The sequence below is a fragment of the Ictidomys tridecemlineatus genome, chromosome 12 (assembly GCF_052094955.1).
Source record: "Ictidomys tridecemlineatus isolate mIctTri1 chromosome 12, mIctTri1.hap1, whole genome shotgun sequence".
Classification (NCBI taxonomy): domain Eukaryota; kingdom Metazoa; phylum Chordata; class Mammalia; order Rodentia; family Sciuridae; genus Ictidomys; species Ictidomys tridecemlineatus.
Genome location: NC_135488.1, coordinates 87,645,279 through 87,671,111, shown reverse-complemented (window position 1 = coordinate 87,671,111; position 25,833 = coordinate 87,645,279). Strand labels below are relative to the sequence as shown.

The following is a 25,833-nucleotide window of genomic DNA, read 5'->3' as shown; positions in this document are numbered from 1 at the left end:
AATTTACCGACAGTAACTCTTGGAGTTCCAGGTTAAAATATGGACAGTTTGCTATTTGTAGTAAACATTTCTGATCTCTGTGTTTAGACTTACTGCTCTTCTTTAATTCTTCTGTATTTTTCTAGTTGTCTTGATAATTGTTGATCCTGAGTTTTATATAGACTTTTAACATAGAAGTGACCTCCACCAAGCAGAGTAGCAGAATTTGCCTTATGGTTTTCAATCTTTGACTCTTCTTAATGATATACAGGATTCTATTTGAATTTTTTATTGTTTTTAAAAAACTTGTTCCTGTGTGTGTGTGTGTGTGTGTGTGTGTGTGTGTGTGTGTGTGTGGTGGGGGGAGTGCTGGGTATTGAACCCAGGGCCTTGTGCATATTAGGTGAGCACTGTACCAACTGAACTATATCCCAAGCCCAAAAAACTTGTTCTTTTAATAAGCCCCCTCCCCCTTTTTTTTTTGGCACTTCGGGTTTAACCCCGGGGGGTACTCTACTACTGTGCTATATCCCCAGCCCTTTTTATTTCTAATTTTTAGACAGGGGATCCCTGAGTTACCGAGGCTGGCCTTGAGTTGTCTTCCTCTTGCCTTAGTCTCCTGAGTTGCTGGGATTACAGGCATGCACCACCATGGCTGACCTTTTCCTTTTTTGGCTTTATTGAGATGCAGTTGAAAAAATTGTGTACATTCCAGGCATATAATGTGATTATTTTATGTACATTCATTGTAAAGTGATTACTACAATTAAATTAACATATCCAAGGGCTGGAGATGTAGCTCAGTAATATAGTGCCTGCCTAGCATATTGCAAAGCCTTGGGTTTGATTCCTAGTACAGTCCCCACCTACCTTGTACCCCCTACCCCCCAAACTAGCTCATCTACTTTCATACTTAGTGACCATTTGTGTGTATGTTGAGGACACCTGAGATCTGTTCTCTTTACTTTACACTTTAAATGCTTTATAATCTTATCTGTTCTATTATGTATTTCCTTTTTCCTTTGTATTTATGGGCTTACTATCTGTAATTAAATCTCTTTGAAATGAGAGATTCTTATTTCAGAAGTTTATAAATAGCTTTCTATGGAAGCCTTTTGTATTTTAAATGATGAAAATAGAATCTTTATAGACTATTCACATATTTGATGTGAGCCAATATTCTGCCTTTTGTTGTTGCATCTCTCCTGAATTGTACTGAAGCAAAATTATTACTTATGAATATGGGTTCATATTTTAAATTCCAAACACAATTATTGGATCTGTTAGTGTCACTGACATTTGTTCTGAAAATTCAGCCTTACTCATACCCTACCCAAATTGTTATAATACTGTCATTTAAATTTGTAGCACGTGCAGCTGAGAACTTAAAATGCATTGGTGGTATTTAGCTTCAGATGGTTAGAATAACAACAGTGCAGTGTTATTAATATAGAAGTTATTGATATAATAGAGCTATATCACTACGTAGAAATTTTAAAAACAAGATCTCCTAAAGAAGAACAAAACCTGTAGGTCTGATAAGGGAGAAGATGAGAACTGCTATAAAGGAAAGTTACTTTTCCCTGCTCTGGGTGTAACACTCTCATTTTACAGTATAGCGTTCACTCTGTTCACTCTAACTCACTTCGGTTCAAAGTTTGCTCTACACCTGTATAATGCCAGGCTCTTGGGTAGGCACTAAACTTGTAACAGGAATTTAATGTGTTTTTGAGAGTGCAGTAATCCCAGCAGCCCAGGAAGCTGAGGCAGGAGTGCAAGTTCAAAGCCAGCCTCAGCAACTTAGTGAGGCCCTGAGCAACTTAGCAAGAACCTGTCTCAAAATGAAAAATAAAAAATGGGCTGGGATGTAGCTCAGTGGTTAAGCACTCCTGGGTTCAATCCCCAATACCCACCCCTGCCCCCCCCAAAAAAAAAATTAGTGTGGGGGAATTAGTTTGTAACATCAAGAGATTGAAAAATATATACCCAACTTCAATGTAAAATTCCTATCAGTGGATGAGCAAGTATTCTGGGAGTAGAGGGCAGGATTAGTTTAACTAGTCAAGTTATGAAAGGGTTAAAGGAGTTATCTGGCCTTTTAGCTGGATGTCTCAAGACAAAGGGAGAAATAAGCAGATGCAAAGTCAAAACTATGAGATTTGCAGCTGGCATTCTCAGGCATTTATAACACAGGACTAGGAGAGAACTCTGGGACAACATGTTCTTCCAATATTCTTGAATATAGCAAGACTGAAATTGGTATGAGATAAAAATTACTGTATGAAAATAAGTATAACTGTTAAATTTTTTTGTTAACTTTCATGATCTAAGAAAATTCCTTTAAATTTGTAGCATGTTATATATTAGTTTTGCTTTTGTTCTATTCTAATTTGTTTGAATGGAAAGCTTATTGAAACATTAAGTACTTTCAGCTATTCAGGAAGCAGAGGCAGGAGGATCTGAGTTTGAGGCCAGCTTGGGAAGCATAGTAAGACCTTGTCTCAAGAAAAAAAAAAAAAGAAAGAAAGAAAGAAATATTAAGTACTAGAAAAAGTGAAAAGACAGACTTGAGATTGGCTTTCTGGGAATGACTCTGAAACTCTTTACTTCAGAATGGACCAACTGGAGATGCTGCTGTCAGTGTTATGGTCAGAAACCCAATCACCCAGTTGCAAAACTACTTCTCTACCTGCCTCTGTTGTGATCCCTTATCAGCAGGGTACTTTTAGTAACAAACTTCCTGTCTGTCTTGCCCATGCATCTATGGTGCAACCCAGATTATATCCAGACTCTTAGATGCAAGAGGGTCTGGGAAATGTAGATTTTAACTCTGCAGGTGGTTTCCCTAGAGTGTGGTTAACTCGAGTGTTGATGTCTGATCCACTTTAGATCTGTTATATTTTGGAGACTGGAATTGGCCACCAGGGTCAAAAACCTCAGTGTGAACAAAATAGAATGTCAGAAATTGAACTACTCAAAGAGTTTTGTGTTTTCTGTAGTACTGTTTTTAGGCTTATTATAAAAATAGTATATAAACCTAGTAGAAATCATAATACATACACTCACTCTCATTACCTATATTACCATTACATGTACCTGATGTTGTTGGGGCACTGTATTGATCAGAAATACTATGACATGAATTTTTTAATAAGTATTCTTTTAGAAATTAACAGGTAGCGTATGTAAAATAAATTCTCTTAGGTTTTCTCCCCTCAGTACTTGAGCTTTATCAGTGCACTGGGCAACACCATCATAATGGTCATTTTTAAACTTTTGTTTCATACTACTTCTCAGAAATAATCATTTTTATTTTCTACTTCGAATTCCATGTGAATTTATGGTGTGTTATATATTTAAAAGCGAGTTGGGTATAGATTAGTAGTAGAGTGCTCACCTAGCATGCATGAGGCCCTGGGTTCCATCTCCTGTACATAACAAATTCAAGTAGGATACTGAATTTCAGATATTCAGATGCAGGGCTTTTTAGGAGGAATGAGGTGGTGAGTGTTGAACCCAGGGCCGTGTACATGCTAAACACACATTTTACCACTGAACTACATCCTAGCCCAATATTTTCATACTTAGTGATTAGTTTCATGTAATTTATTTTTAAATTTACACACAGTAAAATATATTCTTTCTAGTAAGGTTATGCATACTTTTGTAGCCTTAGTCAAGACAGTACGGTTCATTAAACCTACCGTTGATCTCCCCTTTTATAGGCAGTTCTCTTCAAACCCTAACCCCTGATTTCATCTCCATCCCTAAAGTTAACTTTTGCCCCCCACCTTTGTTTTTTTTTTTTGGGGGGGGAGCACTTTACCACTGAGATATATCCCCACCCTACTCCACTCTTTTGAGACAAGGTCTCACTAAGTTGCTGAGGCTGGCCTTGAACTTGCAATCCTAGCCTCCCAAATTGCTGGGATTATAGGTGTGCACCACCATGCCCTGCAGTTTGCCTTTTTCTAAATACTCCATGAGAGGAATCATATAGTAGATAGCCTTACAATTTTGGCTTCTTTTACTTGGTATTCATCAGTCTTGTTGTATGTATCAATAGTTCATTTGATTAGTATTATTCCATTGTATGAATTTACTGCAATTTGTTTATTTGTTTAGCTGTTGAAGGACATTTGAATTATTTCTGGCAATTATGGATAAAGTTGCCATAAACATCGTATTCTGATTTTAGTGTGAATCTAATTTTCTTCTTTTTTTTTTTTTTAAAGAGAGAGTGAGAGAGAGAGAGAATTTTTAACATTTATTTTTCAGTTCTCGGCGGACACAACATCTTTGTTGGTATGTGGTGCTGAGGATCGAACCCGGGCCGCACCATGCCAGGCGAGCGCGCTACCGCTTGAGCCACATCCCCAGCCCTCTAATTTTCATTTCTCATGTAAACACTAGCCTGTGGTGACTTTGATGTCTATCAGTATAGCTAGGCGCAGTGGCGCACTCCTGTAATCAGGAGATCCTGTCATTCATAAACAAACAAACAAACAAATAAATAAATGGCTGGGGTAGTTGCTCAGTGGTTAAGCACCCTTGGGTCCATTCACCAGTGCCCCCCTTCCCCGGGAAAAAAAAAAAAAAAAGAAAAGAAAGAAGAAGAAATATATTAGTGTAGCTAAGCTGAACTACATTTTCCAGAATTCCCTTCCCAGTATGTTTCCCATTATGGTGGTCATAGGGAGATTCTCTTACAGGGTTGGAGAGCAGATTTGAGGCAGCAGCAGTTTTTATAGCTCGTATGTGCTGCCATGGGATCTGGCTCACCTTGTTGGCATGAAGCAGTGATAGGACTGCAATCACTTCGTCTTCCCTAGGGTCCTCCAAGCTTTTCTTACTTCCAGGACAAGAGGTGTGTGTGTTTGTGAGCTCCGTGAAGAATAGCCTTGGCTTCTGCAGAACACCATGCAATCAGGTTCAAAGGCAGTGATTACTGACAAGGTTCCTTCTGGTTGTCAAGGCTCCAGCTCATGCTTGTGGGTTTCCGCTTATTCTTCTCCGCAGCTTTGCATCATCTTCTCCCAACTGCTTGTCCTGTATACCCCAAGGCTGAGCTTCAAATGCAAACATAACCACCTTACAGAGGCAGTTAAATTAGCTTCTGTAATTGCATGAGGCTAAATCATTATAACAAATACTTAAGGGGCTGGAGTTGTGACTCAAAAGTAGAGCACTTGCCTTGCATGCACGAGGAACTGGGATCGATTCTCAGCACCACATAAAAATAAATAAATAAAGATATTGTGTCCATCTACAACTAAAAAATTATTAAAAATAAATAAATAAAGATTAAGGGTCTGGGGTTGTGAGTCAGTCAGTAGTAGAGTGCTTGCCTAACGTGTGAGGCACTGGGTTCGATTCTCAACAATGTATATAAATAAATGAATAAAATCCATCAACATCTAAAAAATATTAAAAAATAAAATAAAGATTAAAATATAGTAAATAAGGTAAATCTGTTTTTTTGGCCCTGCTTCTTTAATTGAATCCTGACAAACAAGTATTTTCAGTAGGACTGTAACATTTTGCATTACAGCTAGCAAAAGTTTCATTTGCTTTTCATCCTCACTGGTACTTGTTAGCATCATTTTAAAAGCCATAGCTCTGTAGTAGCATCTCTTTGTGGTGTGTGTTTTGTTTTGTTGTGGTACTGGGGATTGAGCCCAGGTGCCTCACATGCTAGGCAAGTGCTCTGCCACCGAGCTGCATCTTCAGCCCATATTTTGTTTTGCTTTTTATGGTGCTGAGGTCATTGTGGATTTAATTTGCATTTTTACAAACACTAATGATGTTTAGCATCTTTACATGGTTTTGTTGGTATAGTAAGTGTTTGATGAGAAAAGTTTGTTCATGCTTAATTTTTCCCACTTTGGTTATCTTAGTATTGATTTTGAGAATTCTTTATATATTGGCTTGGTGTTTTTTATCACATTTTCTCTAGCCTTATTAATCTCAGTCAGTACTTAAGTAGGTTTTTTGATGAATCCTTTGAGACTTTCTACATAGACAGATTTCTGCAGATTGAGTCTTGTTTTTTATTTCTGATATATGTGACTGTTACTTCTTTATCCTGCCTTTAGTACTTGCTGGAATTTCTAGTACACCTTTTTTTTGTTTTTGTTTGAGATAGTCTCACTAAATTGCGCAGGCTGGCTTCAAACATGCTATTCTCCTGCCTTTACCTCCTAAGTAGCTGGAATTCCAGGTATACACCATCTCATCCTGCTTTTCTGAGTTTTTACCATGAAGGGATTCTGAATTTTGTAAGATGTGATTTATGAATAAGTTGTGATTATAGGTAGGGTTATCCTCTTTTGTTTCTTGATACAGTGGATTACTTTTTATTTTCTTGGAAATTGAACCCAGGGCTTCACACATACTAATAAGCAAGTATTCTGTCACTGAGCAACATCCTTAGGCCCTCTCAAATTATTTTTTTAAGGTCTGTGAGCTAGATCTCTAGTTATGTCTACTCACTTATTTCTGATACTCAAAACTTGTATCTCTCCTCCCTATCCCATCTCACCCCCTTTTTATTCCTGATCAGTCTGGCTAGGAGTTTTATCAATTTTATTGAACTTTGCAAAGACCGGCTTTTAGGTTGTTTAATTTTTTTAAAATTTTCTATTTTATTGATTTCTGCTTCTATCTTCCTGTTTTCACATTGCTTAGGACTTTACTGCATTTCCTTCTAGTATCTTCTTAAAGTTGAAGTTCAGATAATTTATTTGAAAGTTTTCTTCCAGTATAAACAGTTATTGTTAGTATAGGTTTGGTCAACAATGCACCTTTGTTTGAATCTTTTACTGTCCCCTTTAGAAAGATATTTAATTCTTTATAGGATTTACTTTTTCCCCCCTCTTTTAATACTCTGAAGATGTCCCTTTGTCTGGTGGATATAGTTTCTGATGAAAAGTTCGTATTGCACAATGTTTCTTTTTCTTTATCAGTATTTTTTTAGTACTTTTGATTTTAGCATTTACTTCTACAATATGTCTCCAAGTTTTTTTTTGTAATAACTGTAATCCTTTGAGCTTCTAGAACTGTCATTTGAATGTTCTATATTTTAGATAATTCTTAGTCATTTTCTTTTTGAAGATTTTTCATTTACTTGTAGAACTCCAGTTATACATTACTAGATTACTAGATCATTTAATATTGTCCACCAGTTCATGGTGCTTTTTTTTTTCCATTGATTTTTCTGCTTTTGTTTTAGTTTATATAATCTTTTAGTACAGATAATTCTTGCTGTGTCCAGTATACTGATAAACTTCTTACAGAATTCTTCAAGTGTGATAGCATGTTTTTCTTCCTGACTTTATAGTTTCTGTCTTATGCTTTTGATCTCTGTTGAAGTTCCTAATCAATTGACATGTTATCCATCCTTTTAATTAGCTCCTTCAGTACATTAATTATAGGGGCTGTGGTTGTAGCTTAGTATGCATAAGGCCCCCTGGTTGATCCCTAACATCCCTCCCCCCACCAAAATACAGTATTTTAATTATAGTTAAAATTTCTAATTTGACAGTTTTCAACATTTGGGGCCATCTCAAGGTCCAGATTTGTCTGTTGATTACTTTATTCAATGAGATATTCAATTATTCCATGTGTATTCATTCAGTGTATTCAATTATTCAATATATAGTCAATTATTCAATAATCAAATTTTTGAATTTATACAATGATACATGTATTCTCTAGTGTTTTTGCATGTCTGATTTTTTAATTAAATATAGAATATCTTATATTAACAATAACAGCAGCTGGGTGTGTTAGCACATGCCTGTAATCCCAGCAGCTTGGGAAGCTGAGGCAGGAGTTTTGCAGGTTCAAAGTTAACCTCGGCAATGGCAAGGTGCTAAGCAACTCAGTGAGACCCTGTCTCTAAATAAAATACAGAATGTGGCTCAGTGGTTGAGTGCCCCTGAGTTCAAGCTCCAGTACCACCACCCAAAATAAATAAATGAATGAATGAATGAATGAATGAACTCAGAGGGACTGAGTTCAATGGTGTTTATTTTCTGAAATAATCATGAGCGTGTCTTGTTTCTATTCAAGCCATCAGTGTCAGGGGTTGAGTCTGTCTAGTCACTGAGTGGTTCCAGGTTTGGGCTTCATTGCTCTGGTCATCTTCATTGCACTAGTACATGGAAAGCATAAAATTCCATGTGTTGCCTTAACATCTTTGAGCCTCCAAAGCTTAACTTGAATTCTCCTGCCTTTGCCAGATGTTCCCCATGTCTGTGCTACAGGAATGTCTCCCTACCTGGCTATTTCCCCTACTAGCCACTTGCTCCCACCCCCCCCTCACCCCCCCAGTCTTTAGCCTGATGGGTTTCATTACCCTGCTAGCTTGAAGAATTGTTCACACGAGTCTGTCACATCCTCTTACAGAAACCTTCTGCAATAACCAGGAACATCTTAACCTCTTGCTAGTACTGAGCCTCACTTCCACAGCTCCTACTGCTTCACCTTATTCTCACTTGCAATTCCTGTGTAACCCCACATGGTGTGCAGTGTTCTTTCCCCTGGGCTGTGAGTACATGTGACTAATAAGCTGCTGTCAGTCTCATCCATTTGGTCTTGGTTGCCATGTTCTATGTTGTATATTCAGTCATTTGTACTGTTTTGGGCAGTGGAGAATAGGCGATGATCTGAACAACCATAGTCTTACCTTTGCTTAATAAAAGGCCTGGAATGCTGAAGGATGTTCCCCCCTCAATTCCCAATGTTCCTGTGCCACAGAGAACCTGCCTCAGAGCTGTTGGCTCCAAGAACTACTGGGCTCCCAGCTCTGTTCTAGCAAAATAGATGCCTGTTATACACCCTTGCTACCCCTGGGAAAGATAATGCACAAGCCATAAGTGGAGACAGCAGAATCCATTTAACTGAACTAGTTTAGCAGAATGAAATATATTACTTGGTGTCTGAAGGCTCACAGAACCTCCTAGAGGGCCAGTAGTCCAAGTTTAGATGCTTCCCAGCTAGAAGCAGTGCACAAAGAGTGCAGCCTAACATTGTAATGCTGAGTGCTGCTGGGCACAGCCAGTCAGGACTCAGAGGACTGGATAAAATAAAGCTGATGCAGCTGTGTTTACATGGTCACTTGGCTTCTTTTCCTGGTTACTTGGTTTCCAGGTAAATTAAAATTAAGGCCTTTTTCTCAGAAGAATAATAAATGATAAAGAGTTCTGACGCTACTTGAAAAGCCGAGGGGACTATACCATGACTATCCTATGAGGTCTTGCTTGAGGCTCCTTCACCATCTTCCACACACTTTCAACTCTATTAGATGAACACATTGAATTAAAATAAAACTATTTGCTTTAGCTATGGTTCATAGCTTAGTGGCTGGGCTGATTGATCCTGTAAAGAGATCACATTTGTAACTGCTATTGGTGTTGCCACCCAAATAAGCTTAAAATAATTTCTCTAAAATCCATCTGTTTTGAGGTCTAAAAGGTGAGTTAAATGGAGAGGTGATAGGAATGACATGGATGTTGTCCAGGTTTCATAAGCAGATCCCAGGTATAAAGTCCAGGAAGTAGTTTTAACTTTCCAATTCTTATAATATGGTAGGGAAGTCAGAGGGCTGGGTCACCCTTATAAAATCTGCTGCCATAATTCAAGATTGTTTTATCAGCCATTCATATCATGAAAGTATGATCTGTCCTCATTTGCATCTTGGATAACTAACAGATTCCCTTCTCCAGAAAGACATGTTAAATATATTCTTTGGTTGTAGGTTTCATGATTAAGATTTTATTTGGCCATTTTTGAATATTTATCAAAAACAGCTCAGGCTAGCTTGCTCTACTAATAAGAAGCACACTCAGCTGTGTGTTTTTTTTTTTCTTCAGAGAATTAGCTTTTTTTTTTTTTTTAAATATGAGTGGTTTTGAAAAGAATGGAAATATTATGTTCAGAGACCAAAAGATACTTAGTTGTAGCTGGCATCTTTGAAAAAGTAACTCAGGCTAAAGTTATTTAAATGTTATTTCTAAACTTGTTCTATACTTCCACATGTAGCCTGAGATCTTTCCTGAGTAAGTCGTGAAATATTAATAGTCATAATGTTTATAATTTTTAATGAATGAGGCAATAAATGAAATGTGTTGTATTGGGAATTTCTTTGTTGAATATAACATGTGGGGCAATTTTTGCTAAAATTAACTTCAGGGCTTTTTTTTTCTAGAATGAATCTTCCAAATGAATATTTGCTCCATTATTTTTTAAAGAGGTGGTTTTAAAGAAAAGCACTTTATACAGTAGGTGGTTTTCATTATCATGTTAAATGTTTTTCAGCTCCCTTGGAAGTCATTGACTAGCATCATTGAGTATTATTACATGTGGAAAACTACTGACAGATATGTGCAGCAGGTAACTTATTAATATTGCTACCACCATGAGTGCATTAAAATGAACTGCTTATTTTAATATTAGCAATTTGCTAATTTCACAATTGTTTGCTTTATCTTTCCCATACTAATTTTAACTCCATGATTTCATGTCTTTAAGTTATTATATTTAACATTTTCATCTTAGATTTCCTTGACCTCATCATTCATGATGATACATATTTTAGAAAGATGACAGCAGGATATCACTAGAAAGGCATTATTTTCCTTGCATGTGACTGGTGCTTCATCTGTTTGCGAGTATAGTTGATGGGAAATATCAGAGATGTGGCATTGCCACAGACCTCTTGAACAAGTTATTTTTATGAAGATTTGAAAGTTGAGACCAATGCCATCAACCGTATAATTAGAGATATTTTAAAATATCTCCTGAATTGTCCTTATGTGACACTTATGTGTGTATCTTGCCTTTTTTTTACTTTAATTTTAGTAGTCTTACTAGTTTGATGTTTTAGTGCTATACATGATATTTACATTTGATCTTAGCCAAAAGGCCAAGAATTGATCCAAAATTATTTAAAAGTAGGGAGTTTTTAATTTGTGAGGCTTTCTCAAATATCCTCAATTCATATAACATCTTCAGTTATTTATTTTGAATCATGTTACCTTTGGGGAAAGTATATTTTCCTGAAACAAGCTCAGTCAATATTTGTTTTATATTCTTGAAGTCACATGTCAGAACTTGTAAATAAAGACACAAATATTTAATGTAGATTTTTCCCCCTAAGATGGAGGTTACACAGTGGCAAGGTTGGGATGCAGTACAAATACATTTAAGAATCACTTTAAAAAGTATCACAAAGGGTTATTGAGGTCATGAACAGTGAGTAGATATCCAAGGCCTGTTGAACAATTTCCTCTGTCAACATCATATATAATTCAAAAGGTGCTTATTTGAACATGAGTAGAAATGAAGGCAGTGGGTCTGAAAGGCTGTGCATTCCAATCAGAAAGGGTCCCTAAAGATGATAGAGACTGTGGCATCAAGGACAGTCGAAAATGTTCGAATAAAGTTATCCTAAAAATTTAAACTCTGTTCTAAAAGTTTCAGGTTGCCCCCTCACCATTTTTTTTCCTCTTACTGGGAAAGTGGAGGATCACCTTGTGTTCTGGCTGGTCTCATTTTTGAACATTGACCATATATTATTTTCCTTCCCTGTTTGCAGTCATTATTGTGTTGATCAGTGTCTGGATTTTATTATCTAATTTACTTCCCATTCCTGTCCCTGAACTTGGCTACTACTTGATGTCAGTACAGTCTTATGGTGAGCTTGGCCAAGCTTTAAAGTTTTACTGCATGTTGCCAGGCACAGTGGTGCACGCCTATAATACCAGCAACTCGGGAGGCTGAAGCAGGAGGATCCAAGTTCAAAACTAATCTCAGCAACTTAGTGAGGCCCTGTCTCAAAATGAAAATAAAAAGGACAAGGGATGTGGCTAAGTGGTCAGGTGCCACTGGGTTCAATCACCAGTACCAAGGAAAAAAAAAGTTACTTCATATCTCCCAACATTTGAGGGTAAAGGTTTATTTAATTTTACTTAGAATAGTGACAGTCTCTTTCTCTTTGATGGATTTTGGAAACTAATCATCTCTGAATATTTTTCTAAAAGCAAGTATTGTGTGTGTGTGTTGTTCCTTCCAGATAAACAAGTAAGAAAGTAGAAACAGTTTGTAAAAGTAAAAAATGTTTATATTTATTCATTTTATTTATTTATTTATTTATTTGGCACTAGGGTTTGAATCCAGGGGTGCTATACCATTGAGCCACATCCCCCATTCTTTTTACTTGCTCTGTTGTCCAGTCTGGCCTCAAAGTTGCAATCCTCCTGCCCCAGCCTTCCTAGTGACTGGAATTATGGGCATGTGCCTCTTCACCATGCTAATATAGGTCCTTTTGGGGACTAGAGGTGTGTTTTAATGGTAGAGTGAGTATTTAGCATGCACAAGACCCTGGGTTCAATCCCTAGCACCTAAAAAAAAAAAAAAAAAAATTGGAATGGAGCTGTTCGTTGCTTTACTTTAAAAATTTATATCTAGGGCTGGGGATGTGGCTCAAGGGTAGAGTGCTTGCCTGGTGTGTGTGAGGCTTTGGGTTCTATCTCTCGCACTGAAGAAAAAAAAAAGTGCTATAGTTCTGTAACTCAGAATCTAGTGACTTCTTATAAGCTACTACAATTGAAGAATATGCATATGAAAGAAAAGCTTGTCTTAAAAAGAGTAAATTTTAATTTATAGCCTGATACTTTATTGTTCTTTAAGACAGTGAAGTGGTAATAACTAATAGGCATTATGTGTAAAATATTTTATCCATCTTTTGAATTAGAAACGTCTAAAAGCAGCAGAAGCTGAGAGTAAACTGAAACAAGTTTATATCCCAACTTAGTAAGTAATGAAATTTTTAAAAATATTTGTCCTGATCTTAATTGTATCATTACAAACCATATTATTTTGTTCACTTTCAGAGAAGTTTGAATTTCTTTGTCTATCTTACTTTCTTCCTCTATAAAGCATGACACTTGCCTTCTATTGTTATTTTTAGACCCAAAAAAAAAAAAAAAAAAAGGAGGAGGTAAGAGAAACCACATATAGACTAACCTAAGGACTAGGAGAAGAGAGCGTGTTCTGTGTTTCCAACAAAACTGTAGACAAAGTGTCCAAAACTAACCCATGGAACTAACTCTGTATTAGTGCAAGCAAATGTGTTTCACAAAACTGGAAACTTGGAACTTGTTTGGGTGATGTTCATTGCCTCTTTGAGGTATGTCCTTCGAATTATTTGGTTGAGGATTTTGCACAGTTTTCTTTGTTCAAATGGTAATTAGAACTGTTCAGTAAGTAATGGCAGGTTTCATTTGTTTTAGGTGTCTGGCATTCTTTTTAGTCCTTTGGGTTTACAGGTCATTGCCATGTCAAAATGAATGCCAGTTTTCTTTTAATTTGTTGTATTTTAGATGAATTACACAATTTTATTGAGTTCTTCAAAGTTTGATTATTCATTTGTTAAGGAAAAATTAGTTTTTTGAGCACAATATATATAGTACTATCCTAGATTCCTTGGGAATTAAAGTGAAATTTATTATAAATTTCTGTGTGCTGTTCCAAGATTTTTCTCATTCTTAGAGCTTAAATACAGTCATTTTATACTTTACCTTTAGTTATAGAATTTTACTATATTGCATGATAGATGTTTTTTACATATAGAATGCCTCAAGGGCAGTGAATTATGATCTTTTGTATTCATCTTTTATCTCTAAGCACATAACTGTTATAATTTTAAAAACATGGAATTTATAGGTCCCTTATGATTATATCTCTTCTACAGAGTGATTTTTTTTGGTTCCTTTTCATTTACATATTGTATTTGACTGATTTATAAAAATACCACTTCTCAAAGAGGATAATGTTGCAACTCACAGGTATTTGATTTTCATAAAGTAAGCATATCAACTTCCTTGTACTTCAGTGTTGCCAACATCACAGGGCTGGTATCTTTAACCATTTCTGACCAACTAACACAGAGAGTTGGTTTTTTGGTTTGCTTTTGCAGTACTAAGGATTGAACCCAGGGGTGTTCTACCAGTGAGTCATACCCCGAGCCCTTTTTGTTTTTTGTTTTTGAGACAGAGTCTCCTTAAATTGCCCAGGTTGGCCTTGGATTTGGGATCTTTCTGCCTCAACCTCCTGAATAGCTGGGATAATAGGTATTTGTCCCTGCACACAGATGGATAATTGTTGTTGTTGTTTCCTGCTTTACATTGACTTTGGTGTCTTGATCTAAGCCATGGATCAGCAAGCTATAGTACGTGGGCCAAATCTAATCTATCTTTTTTTGGTAAATAGTTTAATTGAGGGGCTGGGGATGTGGCTCAAGCGGTAGCATGCTCGCCTGGCATGCGTGCGGCCCAGGTTCGATCCTCAGCACTACATTCAAACAAAGATGTTGTGTCCGCCAAATACTAAAAAATAAATATTAAAAAAAAAATAGTTTAATTGAAGCACACACATACTCATTCATTTATGTATTGCCTGCTTTCAGACTACAGTGGCAGAATTCAGTGGGTGCAACTGAAATTGCTTAAAATGTATATAACTATCTGGCCCTTTACAAAAAAGGATTTTATATTGTTTTCTTCGTTCTAGTGGTAATTAGAATCCTACTTTGTAAATGTTTAATTAGTAATGGATAGGTTTCAGTTGTTTTAGTTGTCTAGCATCCTGTTATTATCCTTTGGGTTTAAAATCATTGTCATGTCAAGACAATGCCTATTTCCCAAACCCTGCTCTAAGTGAATGATTTTTAGAAATCAAGACAGTTTCTAATCATACTTAAAAAACATATATTTAAGACATATCCAGTGTTCAAAAATATGCAACTGAATTACTGAGTTTGATAAGATTGTGAGTCTTTCCATAAATTTCCAAATTAACTCTGCAATGGGTTGTTTTAAAACGTATTAGATTGGGCTGGGGTTGTGGCTCAGTGATAGAGCGCTCACCTTGAACATGGGAGGCTCTAGGTTCAATCCTCAATACCACATACACATAAATAAGTAAAATAAAGATGTTGTGTTCAACTACAGCTAAAAATAAATAAATAAAAAAAATTTTTTAAAGGTAACAGATTAAGAACTGGGTTGTGGCTCAGTGGTAGGGTGCTTGCCTCACATACGTGAAGTACTGGGTTTGATCCCCAGCACCACATAAAAATAAAAACAAATAAAGGTATTGTGTCCACCTACAACTAAAATAAATAAGTCTGTCATGTTTTGAGCATGGCAGTCTTCCATATTCAAAACATCCTGCTCAGTGCTAGAGGTAACAAGGTTGAGAAGACAGACTGGCCTCTAGAGGGGGCAGGTAAGGGGAACAAGTCGGTAAAGATGCAGCATGGGGAGCGCTGTATGGCATAGAAGGCGAGTTTATCCTTGGGGCCCCAGTTTAGTTGATGCTCCCAAGAAAGCCTTCAAGGAAGTGAGTTTGCGTGTACTTTGAGGAGAGACTGAGCAATAATGGAGGAATTCCAGGCCAGTGGGATCCTTAGATGGGAAGGGGCAGAGCACAGTTGAAGAGCAGAAAGGTAGTGTGGCTGGTGTGGAAAAGGTGTGGTGAGCCATGGAAGGCTGGTGTGATAGACAGTGGAAAGGAATTTTTTTTTTTAAGAGAGAGAGAATTTTTAATATTTATTTTTTAGTTTTTGATGGACACAACATCTTTTGTTTGTATGTGGTGCTGAGGATCGAACCCGGGTCACAAGCACACCAGGCAAGCATGCTACCACTTGAGCCACATCCCCAGCCCAGTGGAAATGAATTTTGAATAGAGAAGTATCATGGTCAGATTTGCACTTGAAGATCACTGTTTAGAAAATGGTTGGGGAAGGAAAGTAAGAGTTAGATGTTCAGAGAGCACTTCGGAGAGGAGAGGCAACACTGGCTTGACTGGAGCCCTGGAAATGGTGTGATATTTGGAAGTGATTGGCTTTTGCTTGTCAAAATTAAGTTCCAAATTTCTGATCAGCACAGTTAGGTGGTCTGTCCTGCTATTCACCAAGCTCAGAAACCATGGCACAAAATCAGGTGAGGTCATTTTGAGTTGGCTCTATCCAAAAGAAGTGTTGGATATGCTGTCAACATGTTATATTGCTCTAAACTCGGAGAGGTCTTGAGCTAGAGATAGAAACACAGCTAAATCAGCACACAGTAATTATGTTTGAACCATAGACGAGATTTCTGAGGGAGAGCTGCAAGAAAAGGGCTTTGGATCAAGTCTTGAATAAATTCAACATTTACAGATCAAATAGTGTATGGTAGCTAAAAATGGATAGCCAGGTCATATGGTTTTACAGAAGGCAAGAGAGGAGTGTGTTTTAAGGAGGGAAAGAGATTTGTCAGCTGTGAAAAAGAGCAGTTTAGCACTAAAGAGGTTATGGTGATCTTCATGGGAGTGGTGAAGACTGCATATGAGCCACAGAAATGTGGCAGTAGAGAGAGAGGGAGCTGGAGAGTGTCTTAAATGGGAGAAATGTGTGTAACCGGTAGTAAGAGGAAAGGAAAAGGTCAGGGAAGAGAACCAACTGTACAGAGTTCTCATGAGGGCTGACACCGTGGAACCCAGAGCACAGAGGAGGAGGGTATGGTTTGGGAGCTAGATAAAAGGAAGGGAAATTTCTTTCTTTTTTTTTTAATATTTATTTTTTAGTTGTAGTTCAACACAATACCTTTATTTTATTTATTTATTTTTATGTAGTTCTGAGGATCAAACTCAGGGCCTTGCATATGCTAGATGAGCACTCTAACGCATATGCTGAGCCACAACCCCAGCCCCCAAATTATTTCTACTTATTTCTTTTTGTTGTGCTGGGAATTGAACCCAAGGCCTTGTGCATGATAGGCAAGGGCTCTACCACTGAGCTACATCCCCAGCCTGGGCAATTTCATATAATGTGTCTTTTTAAAAAATTTTTATGTGTGTCTTAACAGTCACAAATTGTCACAATGATATCACTTGTCTCCTGAGATTTGACTTTAAGTACCTGGTTTTATAGAAGATATTTTAAGTGATTCACATATGTGTTGTCTTGGCACACTTATTTTCCTTGTGTTTATGATAATTAAGAACAATCATTTATTCAATCAAATAACATTCTCACTTGAGCAACTAAGTAAATTTGTGCTTCCTGTTATTCTTTTTTCAGGCAGCTCAACTGTAAATTTGTATCATCTCTTTTTCATCACATATTTTACATGTCAGAAATTTTCATTTCTGGGAATCTTCTGGCCAGTCATTTGACTGAAAGGAGCAATCATTTCTGTACATATATATATTTTTTAAATTGGTATTATATGACCTTGGAACTCTTATTTTTAATTTTTTTAATATTTATTTTTTAGTTTTCAGTGGACACAACATCTTTGTTTTTACATGCTGCTGGGGATCGAACCCGGGCCGCATACATGCCAGGCAAGCCCGCTACCGCTTGAGCCACATCCCCAGCCCCTCTTTTATTCATTTTAAACTACTACTTTTCATTCCATACTGAAAACTATTTCAACTGAAAACTATAAGAGAAGCACCCTCTGTCTGATTTAACATGTTTTTAAAACCAGTTTGTTAGGGGCTGGGGATGTAGTTCAGTGATAGAACTTAACATACATAAAGTCCAGGGTTCAGTATCCAGTACTGCAGAAAAATAAAACCAATTTGTCTTAAATACTTTGGTGACACAGGTTAGAGGTATAAATAATAGCCCTGTTTTTACAAACTGGGACCTTAGTGCACATAGAGGTTAAATGATTTCTTCTGGTGGTAGTTGCAAGGATGTCAGTGAGAGTTACATTAATAATGTAGAAAGAAATCTTAAGTAGGGTCTTTGCTCTCAGGCAGACCAAGTCTTATACAGTAGACTTTGACTGTTAAATGGAATTATGGGAAAGAGGAAATCCCTGAGCCAACTCTGTTGAGATTCCAAGTGTATTGATAGTTGTGACATCTCATTTCTTCAGTAGCCATGGGGAAGCAGTGTGGTCTCCGTAACAGAATAGTCTCCATTCATTCATCAGCATTGATTTCTAAACTTGCTTATTTTCTGTCTACCAAATAGGAAAGTTCATCTAGAATGAAAGCTACTCAGTGTGGGAGATTTACTAGGCTCTGAATTATATGCAAAATGAGTCATGCCTGTTGTGTGCACCTGTGAAGTACTCTTGGGCATGGCTTCTAAACACAGGACTTAGCCTGTTGTAGATGGGGACAAGTTAGCCAGCCATGTTTGCACAGGAAGTAGTAAGAGATGTCTGGACTGCCCATTTCTAGTGAAATGTGTAGTGGCTCTGTTGACTTAGACTCTAGGAAATGTGCATGTCTCCTTTTTCCTCCTAAAAATTGAAGCTCAAAGTTATTGATTTTTCTAATTTTAAATGCTATTTAGGAATAGGGCAGGTACTTAGAGGCTCCTGAAAAGCTCGCTCACTGTCAGCGCTTGTGGCATCCCCTCTAAAGCTGGGGTGCAGTCAGGTACTTTCTCAGCAGCAGCAGAGGACAGTGCTTTCCCTACTCACACAGTGCTGCCTTAAACCTGATTTATTTTACCCCAAAATGATTCTGTTTGCTTAGAAGAATTTATGATAAGTGATGAAAGCCTGATAGCTTGTATCTTTCAAAAGTATCTGATGATATTCCAATGAAATTGCATTTGGACCGACAGAGATACTGTATTTACTTTGTTGAATATAAGGCACAAGAGATTTGTTGTTACATATCCTTGTTTTATAAATGTGGGTGGTTAATACCTTGCTTTTACCAGTTTCTTTCTTTTTCACTGAATCTTTTAAGGTTTATTTAGTTGAAGTAAATTAGTAAGGAGATGTGATGCTTCTTGCCTTGTTATACAAATCATTTTTATCACCTCACTTTACATCTCACTGAAAGCAGCAAACCAAATCCCAACCAAATATCCACCAGCAATGGCAAGCCTGGCGCTGTGAATGGAGCTGTGGGGACCACGTTCCAGCCCCAGAACCCCCTATTAGGGCGAGCCTGTGAGAGCTGCTACGGTAAGTTTGCTCCAGCTGGGCTTTGTTTTCCTATTGGAGAGACCTGCCTTCTGTTTGTGCAGGGAACAGCCCTGCACTGTGGGGTGGGATTGATGAGCATCATGGGGTCAGCACATTGTAGAGGCAGGGCATTGTCTCCTCATAGTGAATAGGGACCTGTCCTTGCCTTCTGCAGGGAATGAAGGGGCCAATCACGGGGTACTTATTCTGTGCCATACATCAAAGGTAGATATTGGGTTTCCTTTGCTTTGGAAGAGCTCTATTGTGTGTTTAATGGCAGTGTTTGCTCAACTGTGCAAGGTTGGATTAGTTTTGGCCAAGCCATGGTCTCATGATACATACCAAATTTCCTTTTGGAGTTTTTTAGTATTATTTGACAAATTAAAGGTGCCTGGTAATTCTGTAGGAAAGGCTTATCTGGGGATAAACTGTTATTTCAGGGCACCAATTTTGGAGCTGTTGTTCTGTGACATTTGCTTTTGGCCTTAGATCCCTGCTGTTATTTATCTATGCTGGCAGTATTTTCTGTGTCCTGGGTGTTAAATGGGGATGGTGAGATGAACTGATAGGTTGTTGTTTACTTAAATTTCAAGCAACAATAGAATGACCCACACACACACCTCTTTTGGTACTAGGGATTGAACCCAGTCGCACACTACCACTGAGCTACATCCCTGTCTCTTTTTAAAAAATCTTTTTGAGCCATGCATAGTGGCACACCCCTATAATCCCAGCGGCTCGGAAGGTGAGTTCAAAGCCTCAGCAATTTAGCAACTCATTGAGACCATGTCTCTAACTAAAATACAGAAAGGGCTGGGGATATGGCTCAGGGATTAAGTGCCCCTGGGTTCAATCCCCAGTATCAAAAAAAAAAAGAAGAAAAAAGAAAGAAAGAAAAGAAAAAAAAATTTTTGAGACAGGATAATGCTTAGTTGCCTTCAGACTCCTCCTGCCTCAGCCTCCTGAGTAGCTGACTTGTAGTCTGAGCAACTGGCTAGTATAATCTCTTAATGGGGCATTGGTGACATCATCTGTTTTCTTTCAATGAAGGTAGCCTGGGGTGGGAGAGGAAAGGAAGCACATGTTTATTGAAAGTCTACCTGTACCCAGTGTTTGGCTCTCGGCAGCTCTTTGTGGGGGTAGATGAACCTACTCACTGCCTAGGGACATGGGAGAGGGACTTTAAGACTCAGTCTGCTCTATATCCCACATTAAGTGTCAGCATTAGAAAAGACTTTTAAAAATCAAATCATATAATTATTTCTCTTGACTCTAAGGAAGACTTGAGCCACACCAAGTATTGACTTTCTAGAAATGAGACATGAACATGTGTCTAACCATTCTCTGTATCATCAGAGCACAAAGAAAATCAGTTTGCAAAAAAAAATAGATTCTTTTGGTCAAGATTTCATATGGATAGCATTGATAGTGCCTCTGAATTGGAAGTTCTTGGATTTTGAAATTCATTATATTTATGTGAAAATAAAAAGAACCATGCACACAAGTGGTAGTGGCTTAGTTGTTTTTTAAGATGGGATCTCACTATGGTCCCAGTCTGTCCTCAAACTCCTGGGATCAAATTATCCTCCTGCCTCAGCCTCTTGATTAGCTGGTGCTATAGGTGCTCCCTACTGCACCTGGCAATCTGTCTTCTTTTTTTACTTTCAAACCTTTTCTTTCTTTTTTGGCACTGGGGATTGAACCCAGGTGTGTGCTTTACTACTGAGAATATCCCTAGCCCTTTTTGATTTTTTTATTATGAGACAAGATCTCATGAAGTTGCTGAGGGTCCGAGTTACTAAGGCTGGCCTCAAATTTATGATCCTTCTGCCTCAGCCTCTCAAATTCCTGAGATTGCAGGCACATGCCACTGTGCCCAACTTTCAAATCTCTTTCACATTCATGTGTGAAATACTGGTTTAAATACTTAATTGTCATTTTTATGTGTGTCTGACATACAAGTGATTTTAATTTTATATTTTTGGTCAACATGTTGTTAATATCTATCATAAAATGTATCTTAATATACATAACAGATTTATACTAGAGCCAGATGCAGTTGTATACGCCCATAATACCAGCAGATTGGGAGGCTGAGACAGGAGGATCATGAGTTCAAAGCCAGCCCAAGCAACTTAGCAAGGTCCTAAGCAACTCAGGCAGACCCTGTCTGTAAATAAAATACAAAAAAGGGCTGGGGATGTGGCTTAGTGGTTAAGCACCTGTGAGTTCAATCCCTGGTGCCCAAATAAATAAATAAATAAGATTTATACTTACAGAATGATAGAATTTGGTGTTTTCTATTTGTCAAGTGATATTTACTTCTTTTCTTCTTTTTCTTTTGGTACCAAGGATTGAGCCTAGGTGTGCTGTATCCTCAGCCCTTTTCTTATTTTGAAACAAGGTTTTGCTAAATTGTCCAGGTTGACCTCAAACTTGGAATCCACCTGTCTCAGGCTCCTGGAATATAACTGTGTGTCACTGTGCCCAGCTGATATTTGCTCTTTAATTGAATTCAAGTTAATTATACATCAAATTTTATATTCAGAATCCAACACAGAGCCATGACTTGATGCTATGGATTCTTAAAATTTGTGTTTAAAAAATAAACCTGGTAGACACAATGGCACACACATGTAACCCTAGCTGCTTGGGAAGCTGAGGCAGAAGGATCACAGGTTCAAAACCAGCCTGGACAATTTAGCAAGCCCTAACTTAAAAGGGTTGGGATTAGGGGGCAGTGGTGCCCACCTGTAACTCCAGCACCTCGAAAGGCAGAGGCCAGAGGGAGAATCTTAAGTTTGAGCCTCAGCAATGTAGTGAGACTCTGTCTCAAAATAAGAAAAAGGGCTGGGGGTGTGGGTTGGTGGTGAAGAGCCTCTGGGTTCAATAATAATAGTGAAACATAAATAAATATAAAAACTTATTATTTGTTTCAAATTATAAAAGGGAAGGTTTTTTAAAAAGCTTATATTTGTAAGGAATCCTCTAGAAATAAGAAGTACATATGTTACCAATAATCTACAAGGCAGTAAATGTAATGGTCACTATATTTTCTCATTCTCTTTCTTTTGGAGGGAGGGGCTAGTGCTTTGGATTGAACCCAGGCACATGGTAAGCCTGAGCTCTGCCACTGAATCTCACCCTTAGGGCATATTTGGTTGTGGTTGACATTGGTTTGTAAAGTGTTGACACCTTTAATGTACTATCAGAACATTTTGATCTGATGGAGGTAACTTACAGATCAGAATAAGATTTTTCCAAAGAAAAGTTAGAGTTTTTAGGTACTTAGTTCACTTAATGTTTCAACATAAGTGTTTTCTGTCCTAGACTTGGATCCAGAAAAATCATGGGTGTGCTTTTAATGTTACATCGCACCAATTTAAGCTGCAAAGATTGCTTCATACCACCTCACAGTGTTCAGTCAAGGAATGAATCCGCTGCAGTTTAGGTCTTTGGTTTATTGTGATGGTAATGGCATGTGCTCACTTGATAGGGATTGATAGTCTAAAAAGTAATTCTGGTTTTAAAGGAAGAAATCCTAAAGTAAGTATTTGTTGACTAAAATAAAGGAATGGCAAAGAGATTCCTGTTTCCATTAGATTCCTGGCTTTATCAATGGGACATCTCTGAGTGCCTAACCCTGGAGTGGTTTCTGAATCTGGGTTTAGATTTTAAATACTGCAATAATTCCTCTTCTTCCTTCTCCTCATCATCTTTCTGAAAACTTTTTTCCAGAAATGTGCATAATAAGAGTATTTTTAATTAACACAAACTCCCTAGCAGCATAATGCCTACTATAAGAGACTCCACCTAATAGCCTCTTAATAGGTGCCACAGACACTGGATATATATAGTAGAAATAAATATTTTGTTTATTGAATCCTGAGTATTGAAAAATATGTGCATTTATTATGTTTGGCTTTTAAGCTAGGGAAAGAAAAATAACATTGTAAACTAAAGGTGACTTTGGGATATTTGAATTGATGTTATAAATTTCCTTGCATTCTTTTTCTTCTTCCTCCATCTGCAGCTACACAGTCTCACCAGTGGTATTCTTGGGGCCCACCCAATATGCAGTGTAGATTATGTGCAACTTGTTGGCTGTATTGGAAAAAATATGGAGGCCTGAAAATGCCCACCCAGTCAGAAGAAGAAAAGTTATCTCCCAGTCCAACTTCAGAGGTATGTGAGCTGTAGGCTTTTAGTACTGAAGTGTGTCATTCATAATTTTCAATAATGAGCTCATTCCTTGGGAATTTAAATTATCCTATACTGTACTAGCAATATAATGGAAACACAGTATAGGATAATTTAAAGATGAGTAAAGCTGTTTTTATAGCTAAACATAGCACCAAGGTATTCAGAGTGGGTGTGGAGAGAGGAGCAGGGAAAAATCAAATGTTTTCAGGTATTCAAAATATTAGACTTGGGAGATACTCAGAAAAAAGAATAATGTGTGTGGGAGGTGTTGACATAAATAGAGAGCTTACAAATTGTTTGTTTTAATTGCTTTTTAAAAATAGTTTGTAACCTTTGACTACTTTTGAAAATGTCTTATTAGACTAAATAATAAACACAAATTAAACATTTTCTATGCCCCTAGCTGTTGTGGAGGGACAAGAAGTTCTTGGACGCAATCTTGAAGGGAATAGTAATTGAATATGATTTTGATAAAATCCTCAGAGATTAATGATGTCAGGCACCTATGTCTGCCAGAGGGAAACTGTTCTTTTTCATTGCTGATGGGATATCAAGACTCCATATTAAAAAATCCAGTGATCTCATTGACAATCTCCTTACTATTATGTATGCAATTTGGGATTGTTTGTGTTATACTCTCCACCCAGTTCCCTTCTATATCATAAGATTTATGTTTTCTATCAAAATTAAACCTGTAACACAAAACAGACGTGTTTACTGTAACTTAAATGTCACATGTATAGTGGAGCCATCTTAAGTTAGGAAACCATGTGGTCAGAATAGAGCCATTTTTAAATTCCCCTAAAAGGTATCCAGTCACAACTGTAGCGCTTTTTTATGTCCTTGCCAATTTTAAATTGGCTAATCTTGTAGATTGTACCCTTGAACTCTTCCTATCAGAGCGAAAGAGAGAGAGCTTCGTTAGGAATAAAACTGGCCAACTGCCCTTCCAGGTATGGTCTGCTGGCCAGGTTCCCTCTGGGGGTGCACCCTTCTGCACAAGTACAGTTCTCGCCTTGCTGACCCACTTCTAAGCATTCGTTTGATTTCTTGCAGTACTTCAGTATTTCTAATCTGTACTCCCTGCCTTCTTCTCCAGAATGCTCGATTTTTAAAGTCTTTCTTTTAGGGGCAGGGTCCTAAGTTATAGATGCATCAGAGGATGATTTGAATTTCAGGCTTTTCTTTGAGCATGATGCAGGTGGTAATGTGTTTTGACAAGTTCTATCCTTTAAATGTTCATTGGTTTCTGATTTTGCAGGACCCCCGAGTTAGAAGTCACCTGTCCCGGCAGGCTATGCAGGGGATGCCTGTCCGAAACACTGGGAGTCCAAAGTCTGCAGTGAAGACCCGCCAAGCTTTCTTCCTTCATACTACATATTTCACAAAGTTTGCGCGTCAGGTCTGCAAAAATACCCTACGGTTGCGGCAGGCAGCAAGACGGCCGTTTGTTGCTATTAATTATGCTGCCATTAGGGCAGAATGTAAGACGTTTTTAAATTCTTAACCTTATATGTTGTGCTTTTCTGACCATTTTCTCTTCCTTTCTCTCTCCCTCTACCTCTCCCTCTCCCCCTCCCTCCCCTTTCCCTTTCTTTTGTTTGCAATAAACATAAGTTCTGTGTACAGCCTTTTATTTGTTTTTTTGTTTTGTTTTGTTTTGTTTTTTAAAACATTGTTTTTGTCTGCTGCCATTTGTATCATGCCAACCTAGGAGGAAAATCTCTGTAAATCTTTATCAGAGTAGCGCTCAGCAGAAGATTGGGAGATGACCCTATCCAGTGGGGTTTTGTGATGGAATTGCTGAAAGAGCCCTTACTGAAGCACTTTTACTTCTTAGGTAGTACTGCAAATAACCCCTGAGGATGGTGTTATAATGAAGCTCCCTATTTGAGACAGCACAGTCCTGTCTTATGTGGATTCATTAGGCTTAAATAAAATTAATTTATAATCATTAGAAATTGTATGTCTTTGTAAACCTCTCATTTTCCCAAGAAGCTTTTGCAAATCATACAATGTTATGGAAATTTATAGTGCTTCATAACAAATGCTGTATTTACTAGAAGGTTTAGCAAATTATAAATAAATTATAAAATCATTTTTGGGTGAATTTTCTGAAAGTGCACATTTAGTTTTTACAACGTACGTAGCCTCTAAATTTTTGGTTGAACAGTCTTATTTGTCTGATTTGGTTTCCATTTCATAATCATATCATATTACCACATAACATTTACATGATTCATTGCTCATTTTCAACATATTCAGTCTTGCTTATGTTTCATTTTTTTTGTTAGAACCAAAGTCCTATGTATCAGTGAATTGTGGATTGTTCTGCTACTATCATGTATCTGAAAACATGTACATAATTTGTGTGTTAGCTCTGTGGCCACACTCCTCCTGGAGCAGTTTTCTTTCCCTAAAGGATGAGAAAACCCTTGTCTGGATTAACAGAAAGTCTTAAGACGTTCAAATGCTTTTATATGTGAAATAAGAAATCTCATTATAAGATGTTCCACTTTAAGGAGGATGTTCGTGACAGGAATGATGACCGAAAAAATATTTTTTGTTTCTAACAATAATGTTCAGTAGAAACTTGGAAGTTGAAAGGCTTTAAACTTAAAGATAAAAGCTCTGTAAGATGAAGAAAAGTGCTTTGTAAAGAAGG

The 25,833-nt window shown here is 37.5% G+C and overlaps 1 protein-coding gene across 10 annotated transcripts in view; it reads left to right on the top strand.

Moving 5' to 3' along the window:
• Mta3 (metastasis associated 1 family member 3) overlaps nt 1–25,833 on the top strand; it is a 239,745-nt gene that overhangs the window by 138,487 nt on the left and 75,425 nt on the right. For 8 of the 10 annotated variants that reach the window (XR_013429020.1, XR_013429019.1, XR_005727282.2 and 5 more), the window contains exons 10-14: nt 10,300–10,374; nt 12,737–12,795; nt 18,841–18,965; nt 22,999–23,150; nt 24,430–24,652. Coding sequence is in view for 7 of the 10 variants with exons in the window: in XM_078029293.1 (XP_077885419.1) it covers nt 10,300–10,374; nt 12,737–12,795; nt 18,841–18,965; nt 22,999–23,150; nt 24,430–24,652 (634 nt within the window). In the remaining 3 variants the exon portion in view is untranslated. Of the gene's footprint in view, nt 1–10,299; nt 10,375–12,736; nt 12,796–18,840; nt 18,966–22,998; nt 23,151–24,429; nt 24,800–25,833 lie in introns of those variants that run through there. The other 2 variants (XM_078029290.1, XM_078029295.1) reach the window with 2 other exon arrangements.